At 38.5% G+C, this 18921-nt stretch overlaps 1 protein-coding gene across 9 annotated transcripts in view; it reads right to left on the minus strand.

Moving 5' to 3' along the window:
- The window catches only part of OTUD3 (OTU deubiquitinase 3), a 39724-nt gene that overhangs the window by 3938 nt on the left and 16865 nt on the right, over positions 1–18921 (minus strand). For 5 of the 9 annotated variants that reach the window (XM_082354073.1, XM_082354072.1, XM_082354074.1 and 2 more), the window contains exons 3-8: positions 17013–17125; positions 13323–13445; positions 4422–4553; positions 3452–3548; positions 2069–2253; positions 10–1064 (exon numbers count right to left, since the gene is read on the minus strand). In XM_082354073.1, coding sequence (XP_082210199.1) covers positions 888–1064; positions 2069–2253; positions 3452–3548; positions 4422–4553; positions 13323–13445; positions 17013–17125 — 827 coding nt within the window. In that variant the 3' untranslated portion in view covers positions 10–887. Of the gene's footprint in view, positions 1–9; positions 1961–2068; positions 2254–3451; positions 3549–4421; positions 4554–13322; positions 13446–17012; positions 17126–18921 lie in introns of those variants that run through there. The other 4 variants (XM_082354075.1, XM_082354076.1, XM_082354078.1 and 1 more) reach the window with 3 other exon arrangements.

Consider the following 18921-nt stretch of genomic DNA (forward strand, 5'->3'; position numbering starts at 1 on the left):
ATCAATTACCTCTTCAGACTTCTTCCTGAGCAAAAACTCAGGACTCTCTTGACTTCTGCCTTTACAACTATGGCTTCTGCGCTCCACGCTATCAGAATCCCAGAACTGTATCATAAGCACTGATACACTGTCTTCTCGTTGTCAAGAAACAAGTACCAACTACTCAGCAACACTACAGATTTTCCAGCAAAGCCCAGGCCTAATTAACAGTCTGGCCTATTTATCATATGGCTTGAGTGCAAACGAACCAACAGCACCTGCATCCCATCTGAGCATCAGAATCAGGAAGAAGAGAAACGTGGCTGTTTAATTTCCACCCTGACTACAGGCCACAACCTTCACATCCTATTACTTTGGGAAAACACTTCCTGAATTATTTTCTGATTAACTTGCATTAGAAGAAAGTTAATTCTAAACATGTACCTGAGTTGGACATCATTTATAAACTATCCTGCATATTAATGTCTGTTTGAAAATGAAAGAGAAACAAAGGAAACTTGTCCTTCTGAATTTCTAGCAATTAATCTAAACTACTTCATGAACAATTACAGTGAAACCCCGAGTGTTAAGGAAAGATCCCAGGGTCACCGAAGTCTGATTTTCAGGGCAAATAAAACCACACTTAAAAAGGTTTTTTTGACCTAACTATCCACTCCTAAAAGTCGATATTTTAATTATGGAACATGAATGGCTTCACTGCACTTTCATTAAATAAGACACATCACTGACAAAACTCTGAACAAAAAAGGAGGCAGCTTGAAGGAAACTAACTCAGTGTGTGATTCTGTGGGTTGAGTCTCGTTTTGTAAAAGGATGGCCTCGCTGGAAAGCCTGGCACACGGCCCTCCGCTTTCCATTCCCTTCTCACAGCTCCCAGGAGGCCAGAGTCAGATGTTGAGAGCCGCGAAGGTCTTCACCAAGGTGACCTGGGTGCTCGCGTCTGCTTCGCTTCTGTTGTTGTCCCTGTGGCTACTCCTGCTCTCCAGGGCTTTGTGACGGTGCCTCTCCTCCTGTCGTTTCTTCTTCTCTAGTCGCTGCTGTTCTCGCCTCTGTTTGTTTGTGACCTGAAAGAGAAGACTGCCGCCTGAGTCGCCTGCACAGGGACACAGGCTGCACCAGTGGACGGGAAATGCGGGGCTGACAGATGCAAAGGGCACAGACTGCCTTTCAACAAGAACAGAGAAAACCCACCTAACAGACCAAAAATGAGTTATTTCCCATTACTGCTCAAATTTACATTTAAATTTATACCCTCTTGCTGAGCTAGCAAACAAAATCAATTCCATTCTCCTCATAAACCAATTCAAAGTGACCTAAAGAAACATTAACCCTAGTCCAGCAGGAGGTAACACTCAAACATGCCACAGGATGCCTTCCTGTACATAATTTAATGCCCCAGGGGATCCTAACAAAATCCCCAGAAGCTTATCACATCTTAGCCTCTGCCTGTGACCTTTTACATTACGTTGCATTTTGAGCTCAGAATTTCCTGGTGAAAAGTCTTTACAATAAGTTCTAAATTCAGTAAAATTAATGGTGTCATATACTACTTGTGGGAGTGGGGTTGGGAAGGGAGCAGTACAACCCTTCGGGGAAACATCTGACAATTTACCAAAAGACCTTAAAAAGATTCAAATATCCATGCCCTTTAACCTGTTAATTCCTCTTCTGGGACTCTAGCCAAGCAAATAATGCAAAATACTAAGACTTATACACAAAGATGTTCACTGAAGGTGACGGCATTTACAAAAAATGGGATTCAATCACATGGGTTAGCATGGAAAGCACCCACACACGCAGTAATGTTAGGCGGGAAACGGAGCCGATCCGCGTGTAAGAGTATGAGTTCAGGGTATACTTCCTTCTAGCCGTCACTGCAAAGTCCAGGCAGGACAAGTGAGCTCTTCCTTCCGCTTCATGATATACCCTCATGCACTCCCCATATTTCCTACAATAACCACTTTCATAGATCAAGAGAAAATCACACACTAAATTGAGCTCCAAGTTCCCCCCACGCCACTGAATTACAGCAGCCCACCATTTGCCCTTGCAGCCCCATCTTTCCTACCTTTGGGAGGTGATTTTTATTTGCTTTGTTTTCTTCACTAGGGCTGGCCCGAGACTTATCGTTTTCAGTTCTGCCTTCATTTAAGCCCTGATTTCCAAAGATTCTGGTGCCACTGTCACCCTCCTCCCATAAAGGGTCACACTGCTTCAGCACTCGGCCACTGGACTCAAGGTTCTCCTCTGCATCTTCCAAAGAAAGATATTTTGTTAAATTGAAAACCTAAGATAGTTACACAATGCGATTATTGTTAAATGACTCCAAAATTACCCGGGTCCCCAGATCACTGGCATTTGGAGAGCAAGTTTCCTTGAGGCAAAATTCTAATATCAAGTCAATACAGTGGGGAACATAAGGAAAAAATAATTGGTAAAAATCGGAAGATAAATTTTAAAATAACCTGTCGACCAGTCTTATCATCAGCTTCCTACCAGTCGAGTGCTTTGTTTTGTTAGATTAAACCACTTTTTAACATAAATTTTTAGGGGGAAATCTTTCATTTGTACCCAAAAAACAGAAAGGAAACAAGTTCTAAAGCTGTGCTCTCCAATACAGTAGCTACGAGCCACACGTAGCTATTTAAATTAAAATTAATTAAAGTTAAATAAAATTTTAAACTTAGTTCCTCAGTCAGTCTCGCTTAGCCACATGTCAAGTACATACCATATGGGATAGCACAGACACTGCATAGCGTTATTTTAAAATCACAAAGACCAAGTTACTTACAGCTTTCTAAGAAGGCATAGCAAATATGTAAGGAGGATAATAAAATACCCAATCAGAAAACTATAATGCCAGGAACAGTATCTGGCACATAATGTCTGGCAATAAGTATTGAAATCATTTAAAATAAATAACTTGAGAAAACAGTTCGATGTTAACATCTTTTTTCCTTCCTCTGAATCACAGAATTAAACTCAGTTCAAGCAAAAAGAAATTCTGAATTATCACCAGTTGACAGATGCCAGTAATCTAAATATTTCCATTAGAAAAATAATTTTTCTCTCCATTCCATTTCAATGATCATTTTGGTATTATAACGGGATCTTATTTCTAAAAGGCTAAAGTCTTCCCTGACATTTTCTATTCCTCCAAAACTGAGCTAGGTGGCCTTTTCACGCATTCCCCTAGCAGCCTGTACCCACACTTCATTATGTCTTATTATACCAATTTACTTATCTGTCTCCACCAAGCCCCTCCCCACCCCAGACTATACTCTCCCTGACACAGGGCTGGCACCTAGTAAAAAACACCTGCATATACAAAGCTGCTGAATGTGAAGAAATAACAATATAATTATTACCTGTCACTTGATTAAAAATAAGTATTTGGAAAATCACCAACATAATCATTGTGAAACCTTATAAATATCAATCATGGACTTACTATTTCTTTTTCCCTGGTTCATCTGCAGCATGGCAATTATCGCAGATTCAATATTATAATTTTCAGCTTCCAGGTTCTGGACTATCAAATTAAAATCCTATGAAAGAAACAAAGGAACACATCAAGACTCTGGGTATACTTTTCTACCTATCTCTACATCAATAATCTGACAAACAATTTTATAAACTTTTTGCATGTAAAAGTGTAAGTGGACTCAAGCAATGTGCAGTCTATTCCTTAGAATGTTAATAAAAAGCAACCTATTCTAAAAATAAACAAAAGGATGTCATTGAGGCAAGGTTTCAAGACCTTCCATTTAGAAAATGTCTTAATTTTCAGTAAGGTTAATCACCTGAAATAACCATTTAATAAAATGAATTCTTATAAAACTGCACTAGTCAGAAAATAATAAACCCACATACTTCCTTAGGATTTTGAACAGTATTGGATAAAGTCTAGCAAACAAGAGAGAAATGAATGAACATCTCTCATTAAACTGTATCACAGGGGCTTCCCTGGTGGCGCAGTGGTTGAGAATCTGCCTGCCAATGCAGGGGACACGGGTTCGAGCCCTGGTCTGGGAAGATCCCACATGCCGCGGAGCAACTAGGCCCGTGAGCCACAATTACTGAGTCTGCGCGTCTGGAGCTTGTGCTCTGCAACAAGAGAGGCCGCGATAGCGAGAGGCCCGCGCACCGCGATGAAGAGTGGCCCCCGCTTGCCGCAACTAGAGAAAGCCCTCGCACAGAAACGAAGACCCAACACAGCCATAAATAAATAAATAAATAAAATAGCTTTAAAAAAAACAAAACAAAACTGTATCACATAACCTAATTAAACTACAAATATCATGGGCCTATTTTGGCCCATCAGGTGTTAGCATGCTAGAGTGATGCCACAAAACTAGCAGATAAACTAGGCACAGCAATGCCTGTCTATAAACCACTGTTACTGCATGACAAATACTAACTGAACATCCAGTTGCATTGCAAACTTTCTGGACAGCATCTTCTACTTCATCTCTCAGGTCATCTTCAAAGTCGACTCCCTTTGTTTTGATCTTCTCTCTTTTATTTGATTCATCTTGATGAAGCATCTGAAACTAAAGGACACAGAAAGAGTAATAATCATGAACCCTAGCAAACAATGTTCAGAATCTGCAATACAGGAAGACCCTCTAATCTCAAAAACATTCAAATATATGGGAAAAGATTCCAGCGACAATCTTAAAGGAATAGCAATCACTAGGCTAAATTTTATCCAGACACTGAGATTCCAGGCCACAACTCAAGTATTAAAAACAAAGGTCCAAGATATGGGATAAACTGTTCAGTAAAAATGGCATTAGAGCACCTACAGCTTCTAGAGACCAACATTTTGGCAATGACTGCCGACTCAGACAGCACACATCTGTCTCAGCTGGTTTCCAGAGCTGTGAGCTTAGTAACAGAATCGATCCTCTACACTAGCACCCAATGAGCTTTTTCAGCAGGACAACTCGTCTTGAAGAAACACACATACAACTCTCATCTGGTTCCCTAGGCCCTATTTGATCATCAGCAAGCTGCAATGTGCTGGAGCTCCTGTCCCAACCAGATTATCACAGGTGAGCGTGACTCATTTAACCTCACGTGCTATCACCACACTCAAGGGAACCTGTCAAATTCTAAGAACTTGAAGAGCCGCTCACTTGGTATCCACAGGCCTTTACAACCTAAACCCATTTCAGAAAAGCTAAAATCATCCCTCTGTGGCTCCCAATCACTTTCTCCCCCTGCTTGCTATTAATGCAGGGAGATGGGAAATGAGCAAGGACATTTCCACTTTTTGCATGTAAAAGTGTAAGTGGACTCTAGCAATGCCAGTCTATTCCTTGGAATGTTAATAAAAAGCAACCTATTCTAAAAATTTACCCTAACAATGTGGCTATGTGTAGCAAGTCTCTGAAATTCATCCAAAGGAAATAATGTCAAGTATAGAAAGGACTTTTGCTAAAGTGCTCCTCTCAGTGCCACTAAGAGTGGTGAATAACTGGAAACACCTAAAGGTTTCATAGTGTGAGTACGGTTAAATAACCACGGTAAATCCACACAATGATGCTTCATTCCCATTCAAGTAAGGAACACAACAAGGATTTTCACTACCACCATGATTATTTAACCATGTCTTGGAGGTAACAGCAATGCAATTAGCGCCCCCCCCCAAAAAAAAGAAAAATTAGAAGTATAGAATTGAAAAGGAAGAAGAAAAGTTATCACTATCTGCAGATAATGTAATTTTATACCTTAAAAAAAAGAGACAAAGAGAGAGAATCAACAAAAAAACTACTCCAAACAAAAAGAATTCTGGAAAATCATATGTTTATAAGGAATGTAAATTGATAAAGCCACTATGGTAAACAATATGGAGGTTCCTTAAAAAACTAAAAATAGAATTACCATATGACCCAGCAATCCCACTACCGGGCATATACCCAGAGAAAACCATAATTCAAAAAGACACATGCACCCCACTGTTCATTGCAGCACTATTTACAATAGCCAGGTCATGGAAGCAACTAAATTGCCCATCGACAGACGAACGGATAAAGAAGATGTGGCACATATATACAATGGAATATTACTCAGCCATAAAAAGGAACGAAATTGGGTCATTTGTAGAGACGTGGATGGACCTAGAGACTGTCATACAGAGTGAAGTAAGTCAGAAAAACAAATACCGTATATTCACACATATATGTGGAGTCTAGAAAAATGGTACAGATGAACCAGTTTGCAAGGCAGAAATAGACACAGATGTAGAGAACAAACGTATGGACACCAAGGGGGGAAAGTGGTGGTGGGGGTGGGGGCGGGTGGTGGGATGAATTGGGAGATTGGGATTGACATGTATACACTAATCTTTTAAAATACATGTATCTTTTAAAAAGAAAGAAAAATAACAAGTGCTGGTGAGGATGTGGAGAAAGCAGATCCCTCAACATGTTGCTGGTGGGAATGTAAAATGGTGCAGCTACGCACTGTGGAAAACAGTGTGGCAGTTTCTCAAAAAGTTAAAGATAGAATTACCATATGATCCAGCAATTTCACTCCTAGATATACAGTTGGTGGGTTTGGGCTACACAGTCCACTTATATTTTTCTCAGTAGTAAAAACTACAGTACTACACAATTCACGATTGGTCAAATCCAAAGATGCATAACTGCAGATATGGAAGCTCAGATACAGAGAGTCAACTATAAGTTATACTCAGATTTTCAACTACACATAATTGGCACCCCTGACCCCTGTGTTGTTCACAGGTCAACTGTATATCCAATAGGTTGGGAACAGGTACTCAAACAAATACTATACACACATATTCATAGTGGCACTATTCACAACAGTCAAAGAGTAGAAACAACCCAAATGCCCATCAACAGATGAAAGGATAAACAAAATGTGGTATATCATACAATGGAATATTATTCAACCTTGAAAAGAAACGAAGTACTGATAAGTGCTATGACATGAATGAACCTTGAAACCATTATGCTAAGGAAAGCCAGACACAAAAAGCCACATAGTGTGTGATTCCATTTATAAGAAATGTCCAGGATAAGTAAATCCATAGAGACAGAAAGTAGACTGGTGGTGGCTGGGATAGAAAAGGAATGGGGAATGACTGCTTAATGGGCACCAGGTTTTCTATGTGGTGATGAAAATGTTTTGGAACTGGATGGAGGAAGTGGTTACACAGCTTTATAGGTGTTTTCAGTGCCACTGAATCATATACTTTAAGATGGTGAATTTTCTGTTATGTGAATTTTACCTCAATTAAAAAGTAAGAAAATTCTGTAGGATAGCTGGGTATGTACATAATTAACATTTTGTTAACAAATCTCATATATACAAATATAAAGGGAAAAAAGATCCTTTCCTTACAACAGGAACAGAAAACATAAAACTTCTAAGAATAAACTCAGTAAAAAATAGGAAAGAGCTATATGAAAAAAGTGCTCCTGTACTAACAGCCATAAAAGGGGAAATCGACAGTAACACAATCATAGTAGGGGACTTTAACCCCCACTTTCACCAATGGACAGATCATCCAAAATGAAAATAAATAAGGAAACACAAGCTTTAAATGATACATTAAACAAGATGGACTTAATTGATATTTATAGGACATTCCATCCAAAAACAAAAGAATATACTTTCTTCTCAAGTGCTCATGGAACATTCTCCAGGACAGATCATATCTTGGGTCACAAATCAAGCCTTGGTAAATTTAAGAAAATTGAAATCGTTTCAAGTATCTTTTCCGACCACAACGCTATGAGACTAGATATCAATTACTGGAAAAAATCTGTAAAAAATACAAACACATGGAGGCTAAACAATACACTACTTAATAACCAAGAGATCACTGAAGAAATCAAAGAGGAAATCAAAAAATACCTAGAAACAAATGACAATGAAAACACTACGACACAAAACCTATGGGATGCAGCAAAAGCAGTTCTAAGAGGTAAGTTTATAGCAATACAATCCTACCTTAAGAAACAAGAAACGTCTCAAATGAACAATCTAACCTTACACCTAAAGCAATTAGAGAAAGAAGAACAAAAAAACCCCGAAGTTAGCAGAAGGAAAGAAATCATAAAGATCAGATCAGAAATAAATGAAAAAGAACGAAGGAAACGATAGCAAAGATCAATAAAACTAAAAGCTGGTTCTTTGAGAAGATAAACAAAATTGATAAACCACTAGCCAGGGTCATCAAGAAAAAAAGGGAGAAGACTCAAATCAATAGAATTAGAAATGAAAAAGGAGAAGTAACAGACACTGCAGACACTGTGACACTGCAGAAATACAAAGGATCATGAGAGATTACTACAAGCAACTCTATGCCAATAAAATGGACAACCTGGAAGAAATGGACAAATTCTTAGAAATGCACAACCTTCCGAGACTGAACCAGGAAGAAATAGAAAATATGAACAGACCAATCACAAGCACTGAAATTGAAACTGTGTTTAAAAATCTTCCAACAAACAAAAGCCCAGGACCAGATGGCTTCACAGGCGAATTCTATCAAACATTTAGAGAAGAGCTAACACCTATCCTTCTCAAACTCTTCCAAAATATTGCAGAGGGAGGAACACTCCCAAACTCATTCTACGAGGCAACCATCACCCTGATACCAAAACCAGACAAAGATGTCACAAAGAAAGAAAACTACAGGCCAATATCTCTGATGAACATAGATGCAAAAATCTTCAACAAAATACTAGCAAACAGAATCCAACAGCACATTAAAAGGATCATACACCATGATCAAGTGGGGTTTATCCCAGGAATGCAAGGATTCTTCAATATACGCAAATCAATCAATGTGATACACCATATTAACAAATTGAAGGAGAAAAACCATATGATCATCTCAATCGATGCAGAGAAAGCTTTTGACAAAATTCAACACCCATTTATGATAAAAACCCTGCAGAAAGTAGGCATAGAGGGAACTTACCTCAACGTAATAAAGGCCATATATGACAAACCCACAGCCAACATCGTCCTCAATGGTGAAAAACTGAAACCATTTCCACTAAGATCAGGAACAAGACAAGGTTGCCCACTCTCACCACTATTATTCAACATAGTCTTGGAAGTTTTAGCCACAGCAATCAGAGAAGAAAAAGAAATAAAAAGAATCCAAATTGGAAAAGAAGAAGTAAAGCTGTCACTGTTTGCAGATGACATGATACTATACATAGAGAATCCTAAAGATGCTACCAGAAAACTACTAGAGCTAATCAATGAATTTGGTAAAGTAGCAGGATACAAAATTAATGCACAGAAATCTCTGGCATTCCTAAATACTAATGATGAAAAATCTGCAAGTGAAATTAAGAAAACACTCCCATTTACCACTGCAACAAAAAGAATAAAATATCTAGGAATAAACCTACCTAAGGAGACAAAACACCTGTATGCAGAAAATTATAAGACACTGATGAAAGAAATTAAAGATGATAAAAACAGATGGAGAGGTATACCATGTTCTTGGATAGGAAGAATCAACATTGTGAAAATGACTATACTACCCAAAGCAATCTACAGATTCAATGCAATCCCTATCAAACTACCAATGGCATTTTTCACAGAACTAGAACAAAGAATTTCACAATTTGTATGGAAACACAAAAGACCCCGAATAGCCAAAGCAATCTTGACAACGAAAAACGGAGCTGGAGGAATCAGGCTCCCTGACTTCAGTCTATACTACAAAGCTACAGTAATCAAGACAGTATGGTACTGGCACAAAAACAGAAATACAGATCAATGGAACAGGATAGAAAGCCCAGAGATAAACCCACACACATATGGTCACCTTATCTTTGATAAAGGAGGCAAGAATATACAGTGGACAAAAGACAGCCTCTTCAATAAGTGGTGCTGGGAAAACTGGACAGGTACATGTAAAAGTATGAAATTAGAACACTCCCTAACACCATACACAAAAATAAACTCAAAATGGATTAAAGACCTAAATGTAAGGTCAGACACTATCAAACTCTTAGAGGAAAACATAGGCAGAACACTCTATGACATAAATCACAGCAAGATCCTTTTTGACCCACCTCCTAGAGAAATGGAAATAAAAACAAAAATAAACAAATGGGACCTAATGAAACTTAAAAGCTTTTGCACAGCAAAGGAAACCATAAACAAGACGAAAAGATAACCCTCAGAATGGGAGAAAATATTTGCAAATGAAGCAACTGACAAAGGATTAATCTCCAAAATTTACAAGCAGCTCATGCAGCTCAATATCAAAAAAACAAACAACCCAATCCAAAAATGGGCAGAAGACCTAACTAGACATTTCTCCAAAGAAGATATACAGATTGCCAACAGACACATGAAAGAATGCTCAACATCGTTAATCATTAGAGAAATGCAAATCAAAACTACAATGAGATATCATCTCACACCAGTCAGAATGGCCATCATCAAAAAATCTACAAACAACAAATGCTGGAGAGGGTGTGGAGAAAAGGGAACCCTCTTGCACTGTTGGTGGGAATGTAAATTGATACAGCCACTATGGAGAACAGTATGGAGGTTCCTTAAAAAACTAAAAATAGATTTACCATATGATCCAGCTATCCCACTACTGGGCATATACCCAGAGAAAACCATAATTCAAAAGACACATGCACCCCTATGTTCACTGCAGCACTATTTACACTAGCCAGGTCATGGAAGCAACCTAAATGCCCATCGACAGATGAATGGATAAAGAAGTTGTGGTACATACATACAATGGAATATTACTCAGCCATAAAAAGGAACGAAATTGAGTCATTTGTTGAGACGTGGATGGATCCAGAGACTGTCATATAGAGTGAAGTAAGTCAGAAAGAGAAAAACAAATACCATGTGCTAACGCATATACATGGAATCTAAGAAAAAAAAAAAAGGTCATGAAGAACCTAGGGGCAAGACAGGAATAAAGACACAGACCTACTAGAGAATGGACTTGAGGATATGGGGAGGGGGAAGGTTAAGCTGTGACAAAGTAAGAGAGTGGCATGGACATATATACACTACCAAACGTAAAATAGATAGCTAGTGGGAAGCAGCCGCATAGCACAGGGAGATCAGTTCGGTGCTCTGTGACCACCTAGAGGGGTGGAATAGGGAGGGTGGGAGGGAGGGAGACGCAAGAGGGAAGAGATATGGGAACATATGTATATGTATAACTGATTCACTTTGTTATAAAGCAGAAACTAACACACCATTGTAAAGCAATTATACTCTAATAAAGATGTTAAAAAAAAAAAGTGCCCCTGCAGATCACCAAAAAAGTCAACTAAACAAATAAAAAGCTTATCAGGTTCCTGGCTAGGAAGATTCAACATCATAAAGATGTCAATTTTTGCTTGTTAATCTATTAATTTAATGAGATCCCAATAAAAGCAAATTATCAACAGGACTTCTTTTTAACTAGACAAACATATTCTAACACTCATATATAAAACAAAAAAAGCAAGAATATACAGGAAATCAAAAAAAAAAGAAAGTAACAATGAGTGAAGAGTTCTACTAGATTTTAAAATACACTATTTCTTAACTAAAACAATGAACACATTAACATATGAAGAGAAAAACCAGTGGAATAGAACCAATGTCTAGAAATAGACCCAACTACATATGGGAATTTATTATATGAAAAAAGCGGCATTGTAAATCAGTGGACAAAAGACATGTAATTAATAAACAGTTTGGGTTCAACTAGGTAACCACAAGGAAAAATATAAAGTTGGATCCATACCTCACACCTGTATATCTATATAAATCCCAAATAGAGACAAGATCTAATTTCTTTTAAAAAATGAAAGTACAGAAGGACTAAAATAAACTATGGGAGAATTCTTTTTAACCTCAGAGTGGGAAAGAGCTTCCTAATCATGACCCAAAACCCAGAAGACATTTATATGATGTCTTGAAAACTTGATAAATTTAGCCACATAAAATTTTAAAATTCCTTCAGAGCAAAGACAATATGGGAAAGAATAAAAAGACAAAAGACAGACTGTGAAAAATTTGCAACTCATACCACAGATAGAGGCTAATTTCCCTAATATATAACGATCTCCTAAAAATCATTAAGAAAACTGAACAGGAAAAAAATGGACAAAAAACATGAATACAGTCCAGTCAAAAAGTACAAAAGTAGGATTTAAACACAGGAAAAGATGCATAAGCTCACTAATAAGAAAAATACAAATTAAAACTATGTTAAGAAAACTATTTTTTCCCTAACAGTGACACAGATTTAAAAACTTGATAACACACTGTGCTGGCAAAGGTGCAGAAGAGACACATATTGCAAGTGGGAGTGTAAACTGGTAAGACTTCTACAGAGAGCAACTTGGCAATACCTACCAAAATTATACATGCACACATCCTCTGACGTAGTAAGAACCTTCTAGGAATTTATTCCACAAATACACTCGCACATGTGTGAAAAGATATACATATAAGTAAGGCACTGCGTGTTGTTTGTAAAAGCAGCTTGAAAGCCATCTAAAAGTCCATCAAAGGGACTATTCCAGCACATTATAATGCATCCATACACTAGAATACTATGGAGCCATTTAAAAAGATTTAGGAAGTCCCTCATGTGCTGCTATGAATTAAACTCCGAGATATGTTCCATTCGAAAAGCACGGTGCAGAACAGTATATAGAGGATGCTACAATTGTGGATAGGAAGAATGTACTCCAGCAAAAGTGGAATACATGCACATACTCACATATTTGCTTGCTATGTAAAATATCTCTAGGCAATTTTATGATATACTGATAACACTGGTTGCATCCAGGGAGGTAAACAAGGGTGAGAGAGTGACTTTCACTTTATTTTTTTAATTACAAAGAAAGTGTCTAATAATGTGAGGAAAGACTTGTGAAATAATGTTAATAGCAAAAAAGCAGGAAACAAAGCTATACAAATACGAAAACAATAACAAAAATTGTTGATTCTGTGCATTTTTTATTTTCTTCTTTACTTTTTCTATAGTTTCCGAATTTTAGATACAAAGCATGGATTAATTTTAAAACATAAAAGTAATTTTAAATGTTTATATAAATTATATTCATGCAATCATAGCCATCAGCTGTTAGGGAAAGCAAAAGAACAATAATTTTATCTGCTGCTCTCACCTGAACTAACAAAATTAAAAAAAAAAAATCAAGCCCAGAGATTCTTAAAGGCAACTTTCTATTAACACATCACTGGTTTTTAGCTCCAGGGCACACAGCTCTCGACCTGGTTCCTGCAGGGCTGAGAACACAGAAGAAAACGGAGGCTTCACTCACATCAGTCTGGAGATGTGCAGGTGCTTCTGAGTTGTCATTGATCCTCCGAACGCTGTCATAGTGCTCTCCATACCGATATGCAATGTGTAACTCCTGCACGTTGCTCTTCTCTGTACCACGAATCTGCAGGCAAAGGAAGGGGAGATGCCAGCGAGGATCTGCACAGTGTCCACTTCAGAAGAGAAACGCCATCTGACTGCCCAGGAAGCCCAGTCAACAGGCTCCGTATAGAAGGAATTGGGAATACGGCTGCGATACGTCCTAAGCAATTTTTGAATTATCTTTCTTCCACTCATGTATATATGACTCATTGTGCTTTAATATGCAACTACATGGACGTAAATCCATACAAAAACGCATATTCAAAAACCAGGGGCAGATTTACCATGAATAAGCTTCAGTTTCAGGAGTGTTAGTACCACTCAGCCCCTCAAATGCACAGGTCCCTTCCAAGAGGGAAGGCCCAGGGGCAGATGCAGATTTGTTGGGCTTGAAACTCAAACAACTTGGGACCCTCTTTGAGAAAAAGAATATAAAATTACGTATATAAAATTGCTAGAACTCCTCCCAAGACCTTGAAGGGGGGCCCATAAAAATGAAGGACCTGACACGTAAGCTTCACTAGCTTCACAGTCAATCCACACTGTTCTTAAAACAAAAATAGCATTTTTCGTCAAACACATACTGAGAAACATTAACAACGAACTCAAAACATCCCACTTATATCAATTTCAAAATAAAGTTACACACAGTCAGGCAGTACTACTGCACTGCACAACCTGGAAGCACTACTCGCAAGGTGTCGTGTGTGAACGGCACCCCTGCAGCACGGCCCAACCAGGACGGTGCCCCTGGAGTCACGCAAGACAGACGCCCCGAAGTGGAGCCTGCGCATCGCCCCCCAAACCACCAACTCCGCAGAAACTCTACAGTAATTCTGACTCTGTCCTTTAGAAAGCCCAGTAACTGTCTGTTTGTTAAAACCCCAAAATATCAGCACCTCCTTCTTGTTTTTGCTGAAAGTCACAGGCAGTAAGATACCATTATTAATTTAAATATCTGTGGTCTAAAAACACAGCAAAACCATGGAACAAACAGGAACTACACAGATCTAGAAGTCAGAACCACGGAAGTTTTCTCCAGGCAGAATATCTAGGTCTCAAAGGGCAGAGAGTCTGGTTTTGACACATGCAAAATAGAGAGAGCACCATTCATCTCCCAGGAAGACTACTGGAAAGGAAATTAGTTGATCAGAATCTCTGAATGACATAATCCCTAAAGCACTTATATATTTAAATAATAATAACACTATATATGCATTATGAATAAGAAAAAATAACTTGAGGAACAGTCACCAAATTGTGATGCTCATGGAGAGGGAGATCACAGAGGACTTTCATTTTCTAAGTCACACATGTCTATATTGTTTACAGAAGCATACATTCCATTTGTAGCCAGAAAAAAAAATGTAGGTTGTGAGTATAAACCTCCTCATTATTAACGTAAGAGCTCTTACCCATGACAGTAGCAACCAATTCAGTTTCAATTCTCAAATTTTATAAGGTGCTCCACTGGGGTAGGGAGAGATGGGGAAAACCTAGTAGACAATTCCAGTATACAGGAAACGTATTTATTTTAAAAACATATACTCTGAATGTTTAGCAAGAGGACACTATAGAAATAAATGTACTTGAAAAAAAAATCGAGTTATGCAGAATTATCTTCCACAACTACTTAGATAATTAAGAAACTTTAAAAACGGTTATCAAAGGAGGAGAAGGCAACCTACAGTTACTGAGTTGGCCCTGAGTATATTCCTTCAAGAAGAGGATCATTATGCTGTATATTCAAATGATTTTGATGACTTCTGCTAAGCAGTAAAGATTTAAAGACAAAAAATTGGGACAACGAAAGAGGTAACCAGTCTTCTTGGCTCAAAGACATCCTTAGAGAGAGCCTCACTAAAAATATGATAGCTCTCCCCAGTGTCAGTACATGTGACGACACTACCCCAAAGAACAGCACATACAGATATTGTTTCCCATCCTGCTCACTGTATCCCTGTAACGTAAAGTCCTTACCAACCCATGGAGTATCTAATTTATTTTGTTGTAGTGAAATTTTTGTTAAAAGGGCATTATGCCAGACACAAAAAGCTATATACTTCCATTTACATGACATTCTGCAAAGGCAAAAACTGTAAGAGACAAATCAGATTAGTGGTTACAAGAATCTGGGAGTGGGGGGAGGGGACTAGTGACTGCAAAGGGGCATGAGGTAACTTTTTGGGGTGGTGGAAATATACTGTATATTGATAGTGGTGGTATTTACATGACTATGTTTGTCAAAACACATAGAACTATACACCAGAGAATGGTGAATTTTGCTATATGTAAATTATATCTCTATAAATGACTTTATTTTTAATGAGCAAAGGCTAAGCAAAGGAATAAGCAATTTACAAAGAAATATATATGCAGGTGGTATAGGAAACCAATGAGGAAAAAAGGCCATTGTTGCCTTGATAATAATATAATATATAGGGATACACAGTGTGTGTATGTATACACGTATGGATGTGTCTGTGTGTGTGTAGACTTGCTTAAAACGTGTGACATTATGATACGTCTCTTCCCAGTCATACATGAATGATTTTATAGTTAAGAGTGTGTGTGAATAACAGGGATACACACTAAATATTAATAGTAATTATCTCTGCGGAGTATGACTGAGTGATTTTTATTCGCCTTTTTTTATTTGCCTTTAATGGGCTTTTCTGAATTTTGAAGTTGTTCTATAATCATTATGTTTTACTTTCTAATTAAAAAAACAAAGTTAGAAATGGGGGAGTAGTGGAGCAGGGGAGAGAGGAAGACTGATAGGAATCACCTGACCAGCCTCCAGGAGCTGAGCCACAAAGCGAAAAGCGCTCTGAGTGCAAGGAGGACGAGTAAGGGGTGGTAGTCTGTGTACAGTTTCACCCCGACCTCTGACCTTCCGTACTCCAGAATGTTTGGTTTGATGGACTGTTTGGGAGACTAGGCTACTTTAGAATAGAATACCAAAGGTAAAGGAGGGGAAGGAAGGCCTAAGCGACTCAGCAGCAGCGTGCTCTGCCATCCCACAGCACAAACGCAACATTTGTTGTAAAATCTTACTTGCTGTAGAAAAACCATTGGAACCGCTATGTATAGCCGGGCAGGGCACAGAAATAGAGCTTGACACCCTAGGCCATGAAATAAATTTTGTTGTTCAGAAATTCTTTTTAGCAACAGCTATTATAGTGAATTTGGTCTTTGTTTTCCTCCATCTAAAAAACAAAAACATATACATGGAACAGGTATATTTCAAACTAGAATATGTATGCAAATCCTTTAATTTCTCATTGGATATTTTTACAGAATTATCTAAGTTATTTCCACAGTAGGCTCTCCACCCCAAACTACCCAATTAACTGACTGCTGAGGAACATTTCTGGCATTTTAAAGGTTTTTGAATTATACTTCAGACTCCATTTGTAATGCAGGGTTTAATTCCAAGCCACCACAAGCTTCCCGTCTTGGGTCAGGCTCACAGCCCAAGTTACCCTGCATAGTTCAATATCATAAGTCAAGCCCCATCATCTGAGGACATCCCCAAAGCTAATTTATAAACAATAGCTTAACATAAGTTCCTGAATAGGTGACCTACCTGCCACAAAGGGGCATTAAGTTGATGAATCACCACATTCAACTGATGATTTCTTGCGAAGGCTACAATTGCATCATTGCCAGCAAATGTTCCAGGCTTTGCCAAACTGGCCACTGCATGGAAAGAGAGAAAGAAAAATGAAGTCTTTATCACAGAAAAATCCAAATGCAAACATGCTTTGGTATAATTTAGTTCTAAATAATGAGAAACGGTGAACATACCTGAAAAAGTCCATTAGCTTTGTCAGTCTACGAATTGAAGCTGGTTAAACAGTACATAGACTGCTACTCAGAAGGGCACCAATCACTCATAAAGAAAGGATTCATTTATTCATTCCTTCAATAGATATTTTCTGAATGCTTCCTAAATGCCTAACTCTATGAGAGACATTGGAAATGTGACAGAAACCATAACAGTTTGCATTAATGATGCTTATTATGTGTCAAGCACCGCTCTACTCACTTCTCATATTCTTTCAGATTTTATAATTTCTTCTCACAAATCACTTTAACGTTTTTATTGGAGTATAATTGCTTTACAATGGTGTGTTAGTTTCTGCTTTATAATGAAGTGAATCAGTTATACATATATATATATATCCCCACATCTCTGCCCTCTTGCATCTCCCTCCCTCCCACCCTCCCTATCCCACCCTTCTAGCTGGTCACAAAGCACCGAGCTGATCTCCCTGTGCTATACGACTGCTTCCCACTAGCTATCTATTTTACATTTGGTAGTGCATATATGTCCATATATATATACACTACCACTCTCTCACTTTGTCCCAGCTTACCCTTCCCACTCCCTGTGTCCTCAAGTCCATTCTCTAGTAGGTCTGTGTCTTTATTCCCATCTTGGCCCTAGGTTCTTCATGACTTTTTTTTTTAGATTCCATATATATGTGTCAGCATACGGCATTTGTTTTTCTCTTTCCGACTTACTTCACTCTGTATGACAGACTCTAGGTCCATCCACCTCACAACAAATAACTCAATTTCGTTCCTTTTTATGGCTGAGTAATATTCCATTGTATGTATGTGCCACATCTTCTTTTTCCATTCATCTGTCGATGGACACTTAGGTTGCTTCCACGTCCTGGCTATTGTAAATAGAGCTGCAATGAACATTGTGGTACATGACTCTTTTTGAATTATGGTTTTCTCAGGGTATATGCCCAGTAGTGGGATTGCTGGGTCGTACGGTAGTTCTATTTTTAGTTTTTTAAGGAACCTCCATACTGTTCTCCATAGTGGCTGCATCAATTTACATTCCCACCAACTCACAAATCACTTTTAATCCTCAAAACAATCCCCTGAAAAAAGGTATTATCATGTACACCATCTTATAGATGAGGAAACCAAGGCACAGAGTAGTGTGCAACTATGCCCAAGGTCACGAGTCGGTACACAGCAGAGCTGAGTTTCACCCTAGGCATCCTGACTTCAAGACCTTGGCTCCTGGCCACTCCATTATACAGCCTGTCACAGTTTGCCCTCAAGGAGTTTATAACCAGTGGGGGACAAACAACAAGAAAATGGACACTGCTGATGTGTAGGTGCTTTAGGAAAGAAACATGTAGTAAAGAATGTGGCCTTACCCAAAGAGAGGTCTGGCCTTTACCCCCCGCTCCTGGGAGAGAACCTCTAAACCCTTGGGACTTCCCAAGTGATAGGGGTGTCTTTGTCATTCACAGTAGGCCCCTCAGCCTCAGCTGACAGCTGATGCTAAGTTTATGCATGAGGTGACTCATGGTGGACCTCTCTGGCCGTGTGATATTAGAAAGACCTGGGGGACTGGGGAGCTGGAGACTGAGTTGAACCACTTAGGCAATCAATCAATAACATCTACATAATGAAGCCCTAATAAACATTCTGGACAGTGAAGTTTGGGTGAGGGTCCCTGGTTGCCA

Source organism: Balaenoptera borealis (assembly GCF_965194805.1).
Source record: "Balaenoptera borealis genome assembly, chromosome: 1".
In the NCBI taxonomy this organism is placed as follows: domain Eukaryota; kingdom Metazoa; phylum Chordata; class Mammalia; order Artiodactyla; family Balaenopteridae; genus Balaenoptera; species Balaenoptera borealis.